Source organism: Theropithecus gelada, chromosome 10 (genome assembly GCF_003255815.1).
Source record: "Theropithecus gelada isolate Dixy chromosome 10, Tgel_1.0, whole genome shotgun sequence".
Lineage (NCBI taxonomy): Eukaryota > Metazoa > Chordata > Mammalia > Primates > Cercopithecidae > Theropithecus > Theropithecus gelada.
In genome coordinates, this window is record NC_037678.1 from 32271621 (window position 1) to 32288466 (window position 16846).

Sequence of the window (16846 nt, forward strand, 5' to 3'; positions counted from 1 at the left end):
GCCTTGGCCTCCCAAAGTGTTGGAATTATAGGCGTGAGCCACTGCACCTGGCCAGTGCACTTTCTTTTGAGGGTGGACATTACTGTTCCCCGCTGGGAAGCATGCCTACTGGGTGTGCACACTTTCAGTGCCTGGTGTGACGGATTGTACAAAGTGAACCCAGCCACACAGCTACCATCCATATCACACGTGAAACCACCGCCAGCACCCGAACATCTCTGTCATATCCCCCAGTGGCTGCCTAGACCAGGTGGCCCTGCCCTGCCTTCTTTTTTTTTTTTTTTTTTTTGAGGCGGAGTCTGGCTCTGTTGCCCAGGCTGGAGTGCAGTGGCCGGATCTCAGCTCACTGCAAGCCCCGCCTCCCGGGTTCACGCCATTCTCCTGCCTCAGCCTCCCAAGTAGCTGGGACTACAGGCGCCCGCCACCTCGCCCGGCTAATTTTTTTTGTATTTTAGTAGAGATGGGGTTTCACTGTGTTAGCCAGGATGGTCTCGATCTCCTGACCTCGTGATCCGCCTGTCTCGGCCTCCCAAAGTGCTGGGATTACAGGCTTGAGCCACCGCGCCCGGCCTGCCCTGCCCTGCCTTCTGTCTCCATGGGCAGATGTTGCTTATCTCTGGCCTCTGCATGGAAAACCAAGCAGAGTGTTATCCAGGTGGCCCTGCCCTGCTTTCTATCTCCATGGGCAGATATTGCTTATCTCTGGCCTCTGCGTGTGGAAGACCAAGCAGAGTGTTATCTTCTGGCTGGGACCTCCCTGCTGGGGAACAAGCCTCGGGAACGGGAGCTTGTTCCTGTTCATCGCCGTGGAAGGGCACAGGCTGGCTTCCTTTCCAGGTTATGGGCTTTCTTACTGTGTCACTTTGTGGACTTGGGCACCTGCAGAGTGCCTGGCATGGTGAGCAGGCGTTGGGGCGTGGCGTGATCTAGGCAGGGTTTGGAAGGTTCTTTGAATAGCCAAGAGGGACAGTCTGAAGGGTGCCCTCCAGACACCCAAGAATGCATTGAAGCTAGGGTGACTACTGCAGCCTCAGAGGCCTGGTGACAAATGCAGGGCCTCAAGGGGCCCATGTGACTAGGAGTTCAGGGTGTGTCTGAGGTGAGCCAGACTAGATGGCCGGCGGCCACCTGAGGACGATTGGCTGTGTGTTTGGGAAGCATGGGTCGTCCCCACCTCACAGCATTCACACAGGCAGACAGCGGACAGATCCAAGAGCTTCACCAAGGCCGGGCTCAGTGGCTCACACCTATAATTCCAGCATTTTGGGAGGCCGAGGCGGGGTAATCACGAGGTCAGGAGTTCAAGACCAGCCTGACCAACGTGATGAAAACCCGTCTTTACTAAAAATACAAAAATTAGCTGGGCCTGGTGGCATGCGCCTGTAATCCCAGCTACTCGGGAGGCTGAGGCAGGAGAATTGCTTGAACCTGGGAGGCGGAGGTTGTAGTGAGTTGAGATCGCGCCATTGCACTCCAGCCTGGGCAACAGAGCGAGACTTCGTCTCAAAAAAGGAAAAAAAAGAGCTTCACCACTGTGCAACCATACAAAGTAGTTAAGAAAAAGGAGTTCTCATTTTGGGACAAGGAGAGCCTTCTTTAGCAAGACAGGGGACATGACCACTGTACGGTAACAATGGGAAAATCCCATGTAATATAAGACTATTTATATGAGGCAGCATCACAGGCAGAGCTGAAAGGCAGGGGACAGCTAGGGAGAAAACAGTTGCAGGCCTGGGACAGGCACATGGTGGCCCACATCACACCAGGGTCAGTGAGACAAAGGCCCAGTTGTCAGTAACCACGTTGGTGAATTGTAGGCAAGAACATACAGGAGGTCGCAAGTTGCCCAGCCAGTAGGGAATGCCCATAAAACCCTGGCGGGAGCATTTCCTACACCACATACACCCTGGAGGTGGGTGAGTGACAGCAGGTTCTGGCGCTAGACGTTAGCGGGAACTTGGCCGAGTCTGCTTATCTGAAAGCGTCACCCATGGATGGAGCAATTCCACCTCCTGGGTCTCTCCTAGGAATGTCCTCAGCCGCTCTCCCACTGCTGTAAAGAAATACCTGGGACTGGGTCATTTATTAAAAAAGAGGTTTAATTGGCTCATGGTTCTGCAAGGTGTATAGGTAGCATGATGCTGGCATTTGCTCAGCTTCCGGGGAGGCCTCAGGAAACTTAACAATCATGGCAGAAGGCGAAGCATGAGCCAGCACTTCACACAGCTGGAGCAGGAAGAAGAGAGAGATGGGAGAGGTGCCACACACTTAAAACCAGATCTCGTGAGAACTCTTATCACTGTGCAGTACCGGTGGGGGGGATGGTGCTAAACCTTCGTGAGAATTCCGCCTCCGTGATCCAATCACCTCCCACCAGGTCCCACCTCCAACACTGGTAATTACAATTCAGCGTGAGATTTGGTGGGGACACAGATCCAAACCAAATCAGCCCATGTGCAGAGCATGTGCTAGGGATGGTCACTTGATGGGACTAAGACACCAGCCAGAGCTGAGAGGCAGAGAAGCGGGAAAGCTGGGCAGTGGTGAACCAGTGGGGACATGGCTCTGGTGGAGATGGACTTCATGGCCAGTCAGGGAGAACGGAGCAGTGGGACCCTAGTGTGTTAACCCCACAGCATACATGTGTCTGCTCACATGTATGTGCAGGCAGGCTAAGAACACTCTGGTGCCACAGGCAGCCCTTGGCTGAGGCTTTTTTTGTTTTTTGTTTTTTGTTTTTGAGACTCAGAGTCTTGCTTTGTCACCCAGGCTGGAGTGCAGTGGTACTGTTATAGCTCACTGCAGCCTCAAACTCCTGGGCTCGGCCGGGCGCGGTGGCTCAAGCCTGTAATCCCAGCACTTTGGGAGGCCGAGACGGGTGGATCACAAGGTCAGGAGATCGAGACCATCCTGGCAAACACGGTGAAACCCCGTCTCTACTAAAAAACACAAAAAACTAGCCAGGCGAGGTGGCGGGCGCCTGTAATCCCAGCTACTACTCGGAGGCTGAGGCAGGAGAATGGTGTGAACCCGGGAGGCGGAGTTTGCAGTGAGCTGAGATCTGGCCACTGCACTCCAGCCTGGGCGACAGAGTGAGACTCCGTCTCAAAAAAAAAAAAAACAAACAAACTCCTGGGCTCGAGCAATCCTCTTGCCTCAGCCTCCTGTGTAGCTGGGACTACAGATGCATGTCACTGTGCTCGGCTAATTTTATTTTATTTTTATTTATTTTATTTTACTTTACTTTTTTGAAACGGAGTCTCACGCTGTCACCCAGGCTGGAGTGCAGTGGCACAATCTCGGTTCACTGCACCCTCTGGCTCCTGGACTCAAGTGATCCTCCTGCCTCAGCCTCCTGAGTAGCTGGGATTATAGGCCTGTGCTACCATGCCTGGCTAATTTTTGTATTTTTAGTAGAGACAGGGTTTCACTGTGTTGGCCAGGCTGGCCTTGGAATTCCTGACCTCAAATGATCTGCCCGCCTCAGCCTCCCAAAGTGCAGGGATTACAGCCATGAGCCACTGCACCCGGCCTTATTTTATTATATTATTAATATTATATTGAGACAGAGTCTCCCTCTGTTGCTCTGTTGCTGGAGTGCAGTGATATAATCATAATTCACTGCAGCCTTGATCTTCCAGGCTCAAGCCATCCTCCTACCTCAGCCTCCCAAGTAGTTGGGACCACAGGCATATGCCACTGTGCCTGGCTAATTGTTTTTATTTGCTTATTTATTTATTTATTTATTTGAGACAGCGTCTCACTCTGTCGCCAGGCTGGAGTGCAGTGGTGCAATCTCGGCTCACTGCAAGCTCTGCCTCCCAGGTTCACGCCATTCTCCTGCCTCACCCTGCCGAGTTGCTGGGACTACAGGTGCCCGCCACCATGCCCGGCTAATTTTTTGTATTTTTAGTAGAGACGGGGTTTCACCATGTTAGCCAGGATGGTCTCGATCTCCTGACCTCATGATCCACCCGCCTCGGCCTCCCAAAATGCGGGGATTACAGGCGTGAGCTGCCGCGCCTGGCCTTTATTTGCTTTTTGTAGACAGGGACTTACTGTGTTTCCCAGGCTGGCCTTAAACTGCTGACCTCAAACAGTCCTCCTGCTGGGCCTCCCAAAGTGCTGAGATGACAGACATGAGCCCTGCCGGGATGGGGCTTTGGCCTGTTAAATGTAATTGGAAATGTTTCTCACCAGAATGTGCTCCTGGGTGACCTGAGCAATGGGATTAACAACTATGGACCCCACCAGCCTCCAGAGCTGCCAGTCGTGGCAGCAGGAGACTCAGCCTTGGGCTGGGGCACAGAGAGGCTGAATAGAGGGTGAATGAGCAGGCAGCGTGTGAGAGGGACCAGCGTTTCTTGGCATTATACAAAAGCTAGTAGAGGTGGTGCTGGTTGGTGTGGGGTGGGCGACTGGCACGGTCAGGTGCCTGATGCCTGTTGGCCTCCTTGGAAGGAGACGCTGGCAGTAGTGGGTTCTGGAACATGCAGGAGGGTGGCCTGGATTTGTCCTGCAGCACCGAGGTCTGCCTGTTCCCCACTGGGTCTTCCATTTGAGGTGCTGTCAGCATGGTCCTCGTCCCCCTTGCTGCTTTTCCCCATGGGCCTCTGCAAGGTCACTGCCCACGCTCCACCCCACCTACCTGCCTGTGTGGTGGGCACTGAGAGTCAGGGAAGCAGATCCTCACTGCTGGGCAGCAGGCCATGTGCATATCCATCAGGGTGCCAGACCTTGTCCCCATGCAGCCCTGGCTGGGGTCATTGCCGCTGCTGCTCTCTGCTTGTGGCTCTGGCCCGTCTTTGCCCAAGCCTTCTGTCTGAGTGGTTTTCTTGTCGTGCCTTTTTTAGACACCACATGGAGTGAGGTTTGGGGCTTGCCTCAGCTGGAGTCTCATTCTTCTTAGAGAGGGAGTTTAGCCCCTTTCCATTTGGCTCTTAGGACAGAAGGCCCTGTTGGTTCCTCCGAGAAGCCAGGGGAGGAGCCCTAGGCTGGAGAGGGGATTCTGGAGCAGGGTGGATCTCAGAAGCAGAAGGTGGGCAGAGAGGACGGTGCATGCCGGGAAAGTTCTCGAAAGCATCAGCAGATGGGCCCAGAGTGCCTGGAAAGCTTCCGCCCTTCACAGACGGCGCCATGCACTAAGAATAACCCGTGCCAAGTCCAGGCTTTCTTCCTATTTTGCAGAATTACCAGGTTGTTAGGCCAGGGGAACGTATGCCGGGATTCTGGGAAGACTTCCACCCGCACTGTTATTCTTAGAGGACGGGAAGCCCTTGGCTGTGGTGTGAAGAGGGCTCTTTCTTTCCATTCATACCTCACAGATCCTCTGGCCAGGCTCAGGGCGCTGAAGGACTCCAGGAGTGTGTGGGGGATTTCCTCCCTGGAAGAGGCCTGTGCTCTGTCCCTGCTGAGGCTGGCGGCATTTGCAGTCACATGGTGAGCTCGCGGTGACTGTCCCCCTCTTACCTCCCTGGCAGGGTTGGCAAAGGCCACACCAAGGTCCCAAGTGATTGGTTCCCAGGCCTCCCTGCACGGAGGCTGTGCATGTCCCCCGGGCATTCACTCTAGCTGTCTGGGCTGCAGGGAGGCAGGGTGCCTGGCCCTAGTGGAGGTGACACTCTACTGGGGGTGGTAAGTGTTGACCATCACAAAGGCGACCTCTTTCATCACATCTGTGTGAGAGGAGCTGGACCCTCCTCAGATATGGACGAGCTTCACAACCCACATCCTTTCATCTCTTGCATGTCCACCAAGTCCCTATGTGCTCCGGGAGGCAGTGGTACAGGCCGGCCGCTCCGCATGACCAGAGCACCAGTGCCTCATACTCCAGTGCATTTCCTTCCCAGGGTGCGCAAGGACTCTTGTAAAGAGGGCATTCCCGTGTAAGCAGTTGCTTTATTTTTTTTATTTTTTTGTTTTTTTTTTGAGATGGAGTTTTCCTCTTGTCTCTTAGGCTGGAGTGCAATGGCACGATCTCAGTTCACTGCAACCTCCACCTCCTGGGTTCAAGCAATTCTTCTGCCTCAGCCTCCTCAGTAGCTAGGATTACAGGCGCTCACCACGATGCCCGGCTAATTTGTTTTTGTTTTATTTTTTTTTAGATAGAGTCTTGCTCTGTTGCCCAGGCTGGAGTGCAGTGGCACGATCTTGGCTCACTACAACCTCCACCTCCTGGGTTCAAGCAATTCTTGTGTCTCAGCCTCCTGAGTAGCTGGGACTACAGGTGCCTGCCACCACGCCCGGCTAATTTTTGTATTTTTAGTAGAGACAGGGTTTCACCATATTGGCCAGGCTGTTCTCAAACTCCTGACCTCGTGATTCGCCCACCTTGGCTTCCCAAAGTGCTGGGATTACAGGTGTGATAATTTTTGTATTTTTTTTTTTATTTTTTTTATTTTTTATTTTTATTTTTTTATTATTATTTTTATTTATTTATTTATTTATTTTTTGAGACGGAGTCTTGCTCTGTCGCCCGGGCTGGAGTGCAGTTGCCAGATCTCAGCTCACTGCAAGCTCCGCCTCCCGGGTTCACGCCATTCTCCTGCCTCAGCCTCCCGTGTAGCTGGGACTACAGGCGCCCGCCACCACGCCCAGCTAGTTTTTTGTATTTTTTAGTAGAGACGGGGTTTCACCGTGTTAGCCAGGATGGTCTCGATCTCCTGACCTCGTGATCCGCCCATCTCGGCCTCCCAAAGTGCTGGGATTACAGGCTTGAGCCACCGCGCCCGGCCTTATTTTTATTTTTTTTTTATTTTTTTGAGACGGAGTCTCGCTCTGCCGCCCAGGCTGGAGTGCAGTGGCCGGATCTCAGCTCACTGCAAGCTCCGCCTCCCGGGTTCACGCCATTCTCCTGCCTCAGCCTCCCGAGTAGCTGGGACTACAGGCGCCCGCCACCGCGCCCGGCTAGTTTTTTGTATTTTTTAGTAGAGACGGGGTTTCACCGTGTTAGCCAGGATGGTCTCGATCTCCTGACCTTGTGATCCGCCCGTCTCGGCCTCCCAAAGTGCTGGGATTACAGGCTTGAGCCACCGCGCCTGGCCTTGTATTTTTAGTAGAGACGGGGTTTCACCATGTTGGCCAGGCTGGCCTCAAACTCCTGACCTCAGGTGATCCACCCCCCTCAGCTTCACAAAGTGTTGGGATTACAGGGGTGAGCCACCTCACCCAGCCGGCAGTTGCTATAAAATTTTTAAAAAAGATGTCGTTAAGACCCAGTCATTAAGACTTCCTGAGGTGGGAGGATCACTTCAGCCCATGAGTTTGAGAACAGCCTGGGCAACATAGTGAGACCCGATCTCTCCAAAAAAATTTAAAAATTAGGGCCAGATGCAGTGGCTCACGTCTGTAATCCCAGCACTTTGGGAGGCCGAGGTGGGTGGATCACGAGGTCAGGAGATCAAGACCATCATGGCCAACATGGTGAAACCCTGTCTTTACTAAAAATACAAAAATTAACTGGGTGTGGTGGTGCGCACCTGTAGTCCCAGCTACTTGAGAGGCTGAGGCAGGAGAGTCACTTGAACCTGGGAGGCGGGGCTGCAGTGAGCTGAGATGTGCCACTGCACTCCAGCCTGGGTGACAGATCGAGACTCTGTCTCAAAAAAAAAAAAAAAAAAAAAAAAAGCCGGGTGTGGTGGTATGCACCTGTAATCTTAGCTACTTGGGAGGCTTGAGGTGGGAGGATGGGGATGGCTTGAGCCCAGGAGTTCAAGGGTACAGTGAGCTATGATCACATGACTGCACCAGGGTGACAGAGTGGAGGTAATATGCTTCCTCAAGTAGCCGTGAGAACGACGCTTCTTTTCTTGTCCTGGCTCAGGAACCTCACCACCATGCCATGTTGCCCTGCTGCGCTATGCTGGTGTTGTGGGTTGGTGGCAGGACGTTTGCCCACCTCACAGGCCCTGCTTTCAGTCTTGGAGTATGGCTCTTCTCGACTGCTGCCCACACGGCCTCCTGTCCTCAGCCTGGACTACATATCTGGGCTGTTCCATCCCTGTGGGCCTGTGAGGCCTGGCCATGTGCCTGTGCCATGCCAGTGGCTTTCAAGATGATGTTTCTAGTAGGACCACATGTGAGCACAGTAACCACCATGGCCAGGAGGAAGCTGGCTGCCCATCACCACCTTGCCCAGGGACCTCTTGCGCCCTGGCGGGGATCAGCAGCTCCTGCTGTGGGAGAACAGAAGGCAGCATGCTGACTTCCAGGAGTGTCCGCAGCATGGCTGGGCAGATTAGAGCTAGAAATGAACAGATCTAGTGCTGAGGCCATCCTGGGTCTCTGGGGAGCTGCCAGGCTGTGGGTGCGGGGTCCAGGAGGCCCACTTGATCCCAGCATCCCACATGTGCCTGCTCGGGGTGGCCAGCTCACTGCTTCTTCACCCCTAGCCCCACCAGCAGGTGCCCCACCATGAGCCCCTCCAGGTTCACCTTGCCCATCCCCACCATGTCACCTGGGAGTCGTGGTGGGATGGGATCACAGCTACAGAGCACACAGCACAGGGAGGAGCTCATCAGCATCTTCCCCCCTGTGGAGCCCTGGCCCAGCCTCCTTTTGGACCCACCCTGGCAGCGGGTTTTGTGGCACCTGCCCCACCCGCCCAGTAACCTACTTGCCCAACTGCTATCCCAGTGGCCGTGAGGCCGTGACAAGATGGGGGCGTGTAAAGCATTTTCTGCCTGGAGAGGATGGGCGTGTGGCCATCTGACTGCTTCTGCAAGCCTGGTGGTTGTGTGCAGGATATCCTGGTGGTCTCAGCCCCCTGGGGCAGGCGGGTCCCCTGCAGGATGCAGAGACTGGGCGTGGCTTCCTGCAGATGTTCAGTTGCCTCTGGGCTGTGGCCTCTGAGACCCAGGGCAAGGCTGCTGGCTGGACCGCAGACCCTCCTGCCTGCCTCTTCCTTCAGCTGCTCTTTGTGGTCTGGCTCTGGCCGCCTGGGCCTCAGGGCCAACCCTGAATGGCTTTGACCACTCTGTGGCCTTCTGACTGCTGAGGACTTGCGGAGAGTTCACTGGGCTTGGCTCAAGTGCTGAGCCCAGGGCAGGGTTGGGGACAGGCAGAGTGGGGCCTTACCTGGAAAGCCAGGCACGATTGTCCCTGGGACACCAACCCTCCTGTAAAGTTGGCCAACTCGGGCACCTTTGAGTGCAAGCTCTGTGTGGCACAAGAGATGCCCTGAGGAGCCCAGCCTCACCTGGTGTGATGGGACCTGTGGAAGTTGTGGGAAGTGGTCCTGGCCACCCGTGTGCCCACCTGCCCTGTGCCCAGATCAAGTTGTGGTGACCAAAAGGACAAGGACTATATCCATGGCTCCCTCCCAGAGCCTGGCAAGTCAGCAGGCATGAGAGGGTGTTGGAATGCTGTGGTGGGCTTGTGTAGGGGCCGTGCAGGACCTAGGGAACCTGCAGGGCTTGGCTTAGGGAGCACACAGGGGCCCAGGCAAAGGCAAGGTCACAGGTTGGGGGAGGTGAAGCTGGCAGGGGGAGGGGGAGACCTGCTGGCTAGAGCTGGGTTGGAGGCCAGTGGGCAGTGGGCCTGGCTCGAGCAGGGGGCGAGGGATTGGAGAGAAAGGCAGTTCCTGATGGTCCCCTCCTCAGGGGCTGGCTTTCCTCTGGTCCTTCCCTCCCAATGACCGCGTCTTCGTCGAGGCCACAGCTCTTGGCTCTGCGCCCACACCTCCAGTGCCAGGCTGCCCGGAGATCCGTTGATGGCCTTCCCTTGGACCACGGAGCCCTCCCTGCCACTGGTGCCTGGAGGGCTGGTCTGCTGCCCCTGCACCCTGGCCAGCTAGGATGGTGGGGTCGTGCAGCTGAATTAGGGGTGCCTTTCTGTCCTATGTGTATCAGTGGCCAGAACTGCCCTCATCCGTGGCCTTGCCAGCAGCTGGGCGTGCAGCCCAGGGAGGGCTGAGGTCAGCTGAAGTTGAGACCAACGGCCTTCTCTAACACCCCAGAGGAGCATGTCCCTGGTGAGCAGGCCTTGGGTAGCCCTGGGCTCCAGGCCAGTGGGATTCCAGTGGGAACCGGCTGACAGGGCTTCTCTAGTGACTGCAGCCAGGGGTTCTCATGTGCGGGAAAGACCAGCTCCTCCAGAGTGAAGGGACTTGTGTCTTCTGGCCACGTGGTGAGTGCTGGGCCCACCCCATCAGTGGCACCTAGCAGGTGGACACCTGGGTGCACCCCCAAAGCCCAGCGTGCTCCCCATCTTCCTGCACTGCATTCAGGAGGGTTCTGCCTCATCAGCTGCACCTGATCTGCTCTTAAACCCACAGCTGAGCTTTAATGTGCAGTCACGGAAGCTTTCATTTCTAAAAGAACTTCCTAAGAGTTCTTTTGGCCAGGCGTGGTGGCTTACACCTGGAATCCCAACACTTTGGGAGGCCAAGGCGGGTGGATCACCTGAGGTCAGGAGTTCGAGACCAGCCTAACCAACATGGAGAAACCCTGTCTCTACTAAAAATACAAAATTAGCTGGGCATGGTGGTGCATGCCTGTAATCCCAGCTACTTCGGAGACTGAGGCAGGAGAATCGCTTGAACTTGGGAGGTGGAGGTTGTGGTGAGCCGAGATGATGCCAGCCAGCCTGGGCAACAAGAGCAAAGAAACAAAAAACAAAAAACTGAGTTCCTTTTGCTGCTTTGTAAACCCAGTTTGCTCTTCATCACTTCCTTTCCCCTGCAGATATTTCTGAGCTGTCTGTTTTCTTTCTGCCATCAGAGCATGGTTGGTTGATGATGCATGTACGGTTATCTTTCTGCTGGTTCTTGCTCATGGTGCTTCTTTCGTTATGTGGCTCTTTCTGACTATGTACTGCTTCTGGTCTTTAAAAAATGATTTTGAGACTTCTTTGAAGTATAGGATGAAGGTATCTTTCTCCAGAGAGAACTTCAGGCACAGGGGCACTGCCAGTGCTGTAGCCCCTTAAAACTGTGTTTGGCTTATGGGTCCTTGTACCCCCAGTGTGGACCTGGACAACCGGCTGTGCCACCGCTTCTCAGGAACGTTCCCCCACTTTTGTGCAATGTCCCCATGAGCCCTGGGGGTGACTGTGGCTATAGTTCATCTCTCCCTGAGCATTGCTCTTTGGAGTCCCAGCCTAACTTAGGGGAGAGTCTTCTATTAGGTCCTCCATCCTGCGGAGGTGTCTGGACCTTGTCTTCTGTCTCCTTCGCCCCCAGGGGCCACCAGAGCATGAGCCCCAGTGTGTTCAGTGGGCAAACGCTCTGAGGCAGGATTGGCCACTGTATTCTGCTGTCCTCTGTGGACCACACTCTCCCAGGTGTTGGCCAAATGCTGCATGAGCTCATCAACTCCTGGCAATTTTTAAGATGTTTTCATATTTTATTGAGCATCTCGAGTTGTTTTCACCAAAAGGATTGGCCCTAGTAGCCTGCCCACCCTCGGATGATGGCCCCCTATGGGCGCTTCCAGGGCACCCAGCGAGGGGACCCAACCCACTTCCAGCCCCTCAGTCTGCTTCTCACAGGGACCCCTTGTAACGACATACCCTGTAGTTTCCCATCCTATGCAAAGAGCAGACCATCTCAAATGGCTGCCCATCCCCCACCACCCAGTGCATCTGCAGGTGGTGCTCATTGCTGTCCCAACACCTCAACTGCACAGCCACCAGCTCCTCACTGAAGCAGACGGTGCCCAGTGGCTATCCCTCACGCCCGTGCCTGTGGAGGCACATACCCTGAACCCTCTTCACCACCCTCCCCACTCATTAGACTTTTCTTGGAGGAATCTTTTTTTTTTTTTTTTTTTTTTTTGAGACGGAGTCTCGCTGTGTCTCCCAGGCTGGAGTGCAGTGGCGTGATCTCCTCACTGCAAGCTCTGCCTCCCGGGTTCACGCCATTCTCCCGCCTCAGCCTCCCAAGTAGCTGAGACTACAGGCGCCCGCCACCACGCCCGGCTAGTTTTTTGTATTTTTAGTAGAGACGGGGTTTCACCATGTTAGCCAGGATAGTCTCGATCTCCTGACCTCGTGATCCACCCGCCTCGGCCTCCCAAAGTGCTGGGATTACAGGCTTGAGCCACCGCGCCCGGCCACTTGGAGGAATCTTTTTGGCTCTCTTCAGTATTTGAACAGCTTCTTGGCTGTCCCATGTCCCAGCTATGAGCACTGGCTCTGCCCTCGAGCCATGTCACTAAATCATTGCACACGTGCACATTTCAGGAAACTTGGGTGTCACCCTTGGCTGGCCTCGGATCTAATCTCCGTTCTCCACTCGTTTGCACTGTAGAAAACTGCCTGCTCTGGGCCCCAGAGGTCCTTGGGTGGGGAAGAGGTGTGTGCTAAGTGTGCAGTCACCCAGCGTGTCCACGGCACGTGTCAATGCCAGCTGCTTTGGGTGTGTGGGGCCCTCGGGTCCTGTGGGATGGTGAGTGTGTGTGCTGAGTGGGGCCTGTAGGCCCTGCATCCCAGGTGAGTGGGCCATGCTGTCCTGCCTGGCAGGATGGGGGCGGAGGCAGGGCTGCCTCCATTGGTAGCATGTGGGGTGGGGTTGGTGCTGTTGTAGGGGAGGAGATGTGCATGTGGAGGACGGTCTTAAAGGAAAAATGTATACAGTGGTCCGTTTCCAAGACAAAGTGCCTTGAATTGGCTTAGGTCAGCAAACTACAGAAGAAACAGGACATACTAGGCCCCTGCTTGGATAGCTGATGTGTGCTTGTCAGCCTCCTCTTTCCCCCCACTTAGTTGCCTTCACCCGAACCAAAGAAGTTTAGTCTAAGATGAAAGTTTACTAGCCTGCAAAATAGCTCGTTTTGTCCATTCTTACCAGCCTGCCTGCTACTTAGGTCCTAAGTTAAATACTTAAAAAGTCCCTGAGCTGACTAGGACTGCAATGCATTGTGGCCTGCAGCAAAATACAGCAAGACAACCCCCAAAAAACACCCGAAGCCCCGAGCCAACAATTAATAGGCGACGTCCAGGAAAAATTGTGACCCCATAGTACTCGGCCTATAGGATCTAGGGGAGGGACCTGTGCACTAGGGGTAAATTGCTTGTTGAAACTGTGCTGGGTGTGCCTGCCTATCTGACACCTGATTTTGCAAGACTGTCGTTAAAAGTCTCACTTTTTCTGGTCTCTGGGTCTCTGAGTTCATTCTTTGAGTTTGGATGGGTAAGTTTGTTTTTCACAGTGTGGCTCCTGCCCTCACTGCTGCTGCCCCCTTTGGGCCCCCCAGCCCCTCAGCTCGGTGTGTCCAAGCCTTCAGAGTACCGTGGTGCTGATGAGATGCTTCTGTTCAGGGCTGGTGTTGCAGGTGGTGGAGAGACAGTCTGGCCAGTGCTGATGAGTGCGTGGGTTTGGGAGGTGTTTGTGTGGCGCTGGCCAGGAATGTGGTGTCCAGTTCCCCCACACCCAGCAAGCGGTACAGGCACCACAGAGGTGGTTCTGTTCTGGCCTGTTGCAGGTTCGGAGCGCAGCTCTGAGTATCTGGCATCCTCTCAACTCGGTGTTTTCCTTTTCCCGCAGACCTCTGGACCTGTGTGAGCAGAGCCGCCCTGCACCACCATGTGCATCATCTTCTTTAAGTTTGATCCTCGCCCTGTTTCCAAAAATGCATACAGGTAACCCCCTCGCTCTGCGTCTGCGGCACCCTGCAGGGCCCTGGGTGCCCAGCCAGTTCTTATGCCACCCGAGCTGCTGTGTGCAGGAAGGTGTGTGGGCCAGGCCGGGGCTGCACAGGCCTGGCACTGCCCTCCAGGACAGGGTCACTCCGTGTGGGATGCTGTCAGAATGCCTCTCGGGGCGGGGACTCCAGTCGATGTACAAAGACGTGAAGACTGAGCCACAGAAGGCAGCCATAGGTAGGACAGAGGAGTGACATGGGTCCAGGCGGGCTGCAGTTCTCTGGGCTTTGAGGAGGGTTGGGCGGCAGAACCAGGGCAATGGTGTCAGTGAGTGAGAGCCAGCTTGGGCTGGCTGGTCGCAGCTGCTGGTGAGAAGTCAAAGTGGTGGCCAGGCTAGGGGTCTGTGTGTGGGTTCTGAGCTGAGGAAGAAGGACCTGGGGTAGAGGGGACACTGAAGACCAGCCAGAGGAGTCAGGAAACCAAGGCCAGAAGCCACCCCTGACCCTGGATTCAGGACGGCCACACCTCCATTCCCTAGGACACCCCAGCATGTATCCCCACGGAGAGTGAGGCAGAGATGTAACCCATGCCCAAAATGAAACTTGTAACCATTCTCTAATGCAACTGCTTGGGAAGCTTTCATCATTTTAAAATCTATACCAGAAATGATTTGAACCATTTCAAGAGGGTCTCAGATTTCAGTCATCACAAAGTTGCATAAATACCATGCTGCTTGACTTCAAGGCTGAGTGAAGTCATTTCAGGCCAAGGAATCGGGAAGGAAGAGTGTCTGGTGTTTTCCCTTTTTGCAGTTGGGTGAGTGGCAGGGCCAGGCTAGGGTCCAAGCAGCAGACAGCATGCTGCAGGGAAGGTGGAAGAAATGTTAAGAAAGAACTGTTATCTGCCACAGGGACTGGAGTAGCGTTGGGCTGGTTAATGAGAGAACAGAATTCTAAAGAATGTAGGGGCCAGACGCGGTGGCTCACACCTGTAATCCTGGTGCTTTGGGAGGCCGAGGTGGGTGGATCACAAGGTCAGGAGATTGCGACCATCCTGGCTAGCAGGGTGAAACCCCGTCTCTACTAAAAATACAGAAAATTAGCCGGGTGTGGTGGCAGATGCCTGTAGTCCCAGCTACTCAGGAGGCTGAGGCAGGATAATTGCTTGAACCCAAGAGGGAGAGGTTGCAGTGAGCTGAGATTGCACCACTGCACCCCAGCCTAGGTGACAGAGCGAGACTCCGTCTCAAAAAGAAAAAAAAAAGAATGTAAGGACCGGGTGTGGTGGCTCATGCCTGTAATCCCAGCGCTTTGGGAGGCCGAGGTGGGTGGATCACGGGATCAGGAGATCAAGACCATCCAGGCGAACATGGTGAAACCCGTCTCTACTAAAAATACGAAAAATTAGCTGGACATGGTGGCACGCACCTGTAGTCCCAGCTACTCGGGAGGCTGAGGCAGGAGAACTCAGAAGGGTTGAACCCAGACAGCAGAGGTTGCAGTGAGCCGAGATCACGCCACTGCACTCCAGCCTGGGCGACAGAGCAAGACTCCATCTTAAAAAAAAAAAAAAAAAAAAAAAAAAAACGATTAAGGGCTGGGTGCAGTGGTCAGCACTTTAGGAGGCTGAGGTGGGTGAATCAGAAGGTCAGGAGATCCAGACCATCCTGGCTAACAGGGTGAAGCCGCATCTCTACTAAAAATGCACAAAAAAATTAGCTGGGTGTGGTGGTGGGTGCCTGTAGTCCCTGCTACTCGGGAGGCCGAGGTGGGAGAATGGCATGAACCTGGGAGGCAGAGCATATAGTGAGCCGAGATTGTGCCACTGCACTCCAGCCTGGGCAACAGAGTAAGTAAGACTCCATCTGAAAAACAAAAAAGATTAAGGTAAAATTAGGTCATGTGGGTAGGCCGTAATCAATATGATGGGTGACTCAGATACGCACAGGGGAAGCTGGTGTGTATACAGAGATAGAAGCAGTTGTCTGTATATCGAGAAGACCCTCAAAAGGAGCCAGCCCTGCTGACGCCTTGATCTTGGATCTCCAGCATCCAATGCTGCGAGACAATAGTGTCTGTTGTTGCAGCCGCCTAGTCTGTGGCAGCCCCAGGAAACTAGCACGCTGAGGAGAGCTGGCCAGCTCTGTATGCGTTTCAGGGCTGCCTCCTGCAGGCTGCCGAAGAGACTCAACCCACCCCGAGTGCTCCCACCTCTGGGAAGAAAGCTTGATGGCCAGTCTGCAGGTGCTGGTCAGTGCCACCGGTCCCCTGGGTGGAGAGGAGGAGGGTTGACATGGGCCCCTCTTGCTTTCACTTAGAACCTGTGTGTTGCTGCCAGGACCTGTCCTGTGGTTTCTGCCATACCAGTTGGCCTTGGGATTTCTCTGGACTATTTTCCGAAGCCCTAAGCCAAAGGCGAAATGTGCCACCTCTGGGTGACTAAGCAGATGTGCGCTGTTTTCCTGACTTCATGGGAGGGTGTGAGACACTTCTGGTGGCTGCTGCTGCTCTGGCTGTGAGGTGTCCAGCCAGGAGAAGGGCACGCTGCAGGCTGGGAGCACAGGTGCTCCTACCGAGCCCCTGACAGCACCTCTGCAGCACTTGGGGAGGCTTTGTACAGGTATCCAGCTAGGCTGGGCTGGACTCCTCACCTGTGGACTGGGGTAAAAAGTGGGGTGCTTTAGGCCACTATGTTTTTATTATTATTGTTGTTGTTTTAGAGACAGGATCTTGCTCTGTTGCCCAGGCTGGAGTACAGTGGTGTGATCACAGCTTACTGCAGCCTCAAACTCCCCAGCTCAAGTGATCCTCCCACTTCAGCATGCCTAAGTAACTGGGACTACACCATGCCTGGCTAATGTTTTTTTTTTTTTTGGTAGAGAGAAAGTCCCTCGCTATGTTGTCCTGGGTGGTCTGGAACTCCTCCTGCCTCAGCCTCCCAAAATGCTGGGATTACAGGCATGAGCCACCATGCCCAGCCTAGGCCACCGTGTTTGGTAATTTGATACCCATCACAGAAAACCAAGACCCCGCAGCAAGATAACAGTCACTTCATCATGTCACCCTACCTCTTTCGAAACTGCCTGTTTACGGCCAGGCGTGGTGGCTCACGCCTGTAATTCCAGCACTTTGGAAGGCCAAGGTAGGTGGATCACTTGAGGTCAGGAGTTCGAGACCGGCCTGGCCAACATGGTGAAACCTCGTCTCTACTAAAAATACAAAAATTAGCCTGGCGTGGTGGCGCACACCTGTAATCCCAGCTATTA

At 54.4% G+C, this 16846-nt stretch overlaps 1 protein-coding gene across 5 annotated transcripts in view; it reads left to right on the plus strand.

Moving 5' to 3' along the window:
- Nucleotides 1-16846, plus strand: part of TANGO2 (transport and golgi organization 2 homolog) — a 52031-nt gene that overhangs the window by 8394 nt on the left and 26791 nt on the right. For all 5 annotated transcript variants that reach the window (XM_025400108.1, XM_025400106.1, XM_025400107.1 and 2 more), the window contains one exon: nucleotides 13484-13578. In XM_025400108.1, the coding sequence (XP_025255893.1) occupies nucleotides 13523-13578 (56 nt within the window). In that variant the 5' untranslated portion in view covers nucleotides 13484-13522. The remainder of the gene's footprint in view (nucleotides 1-13483; nucleotides 13579-16846) is intronic.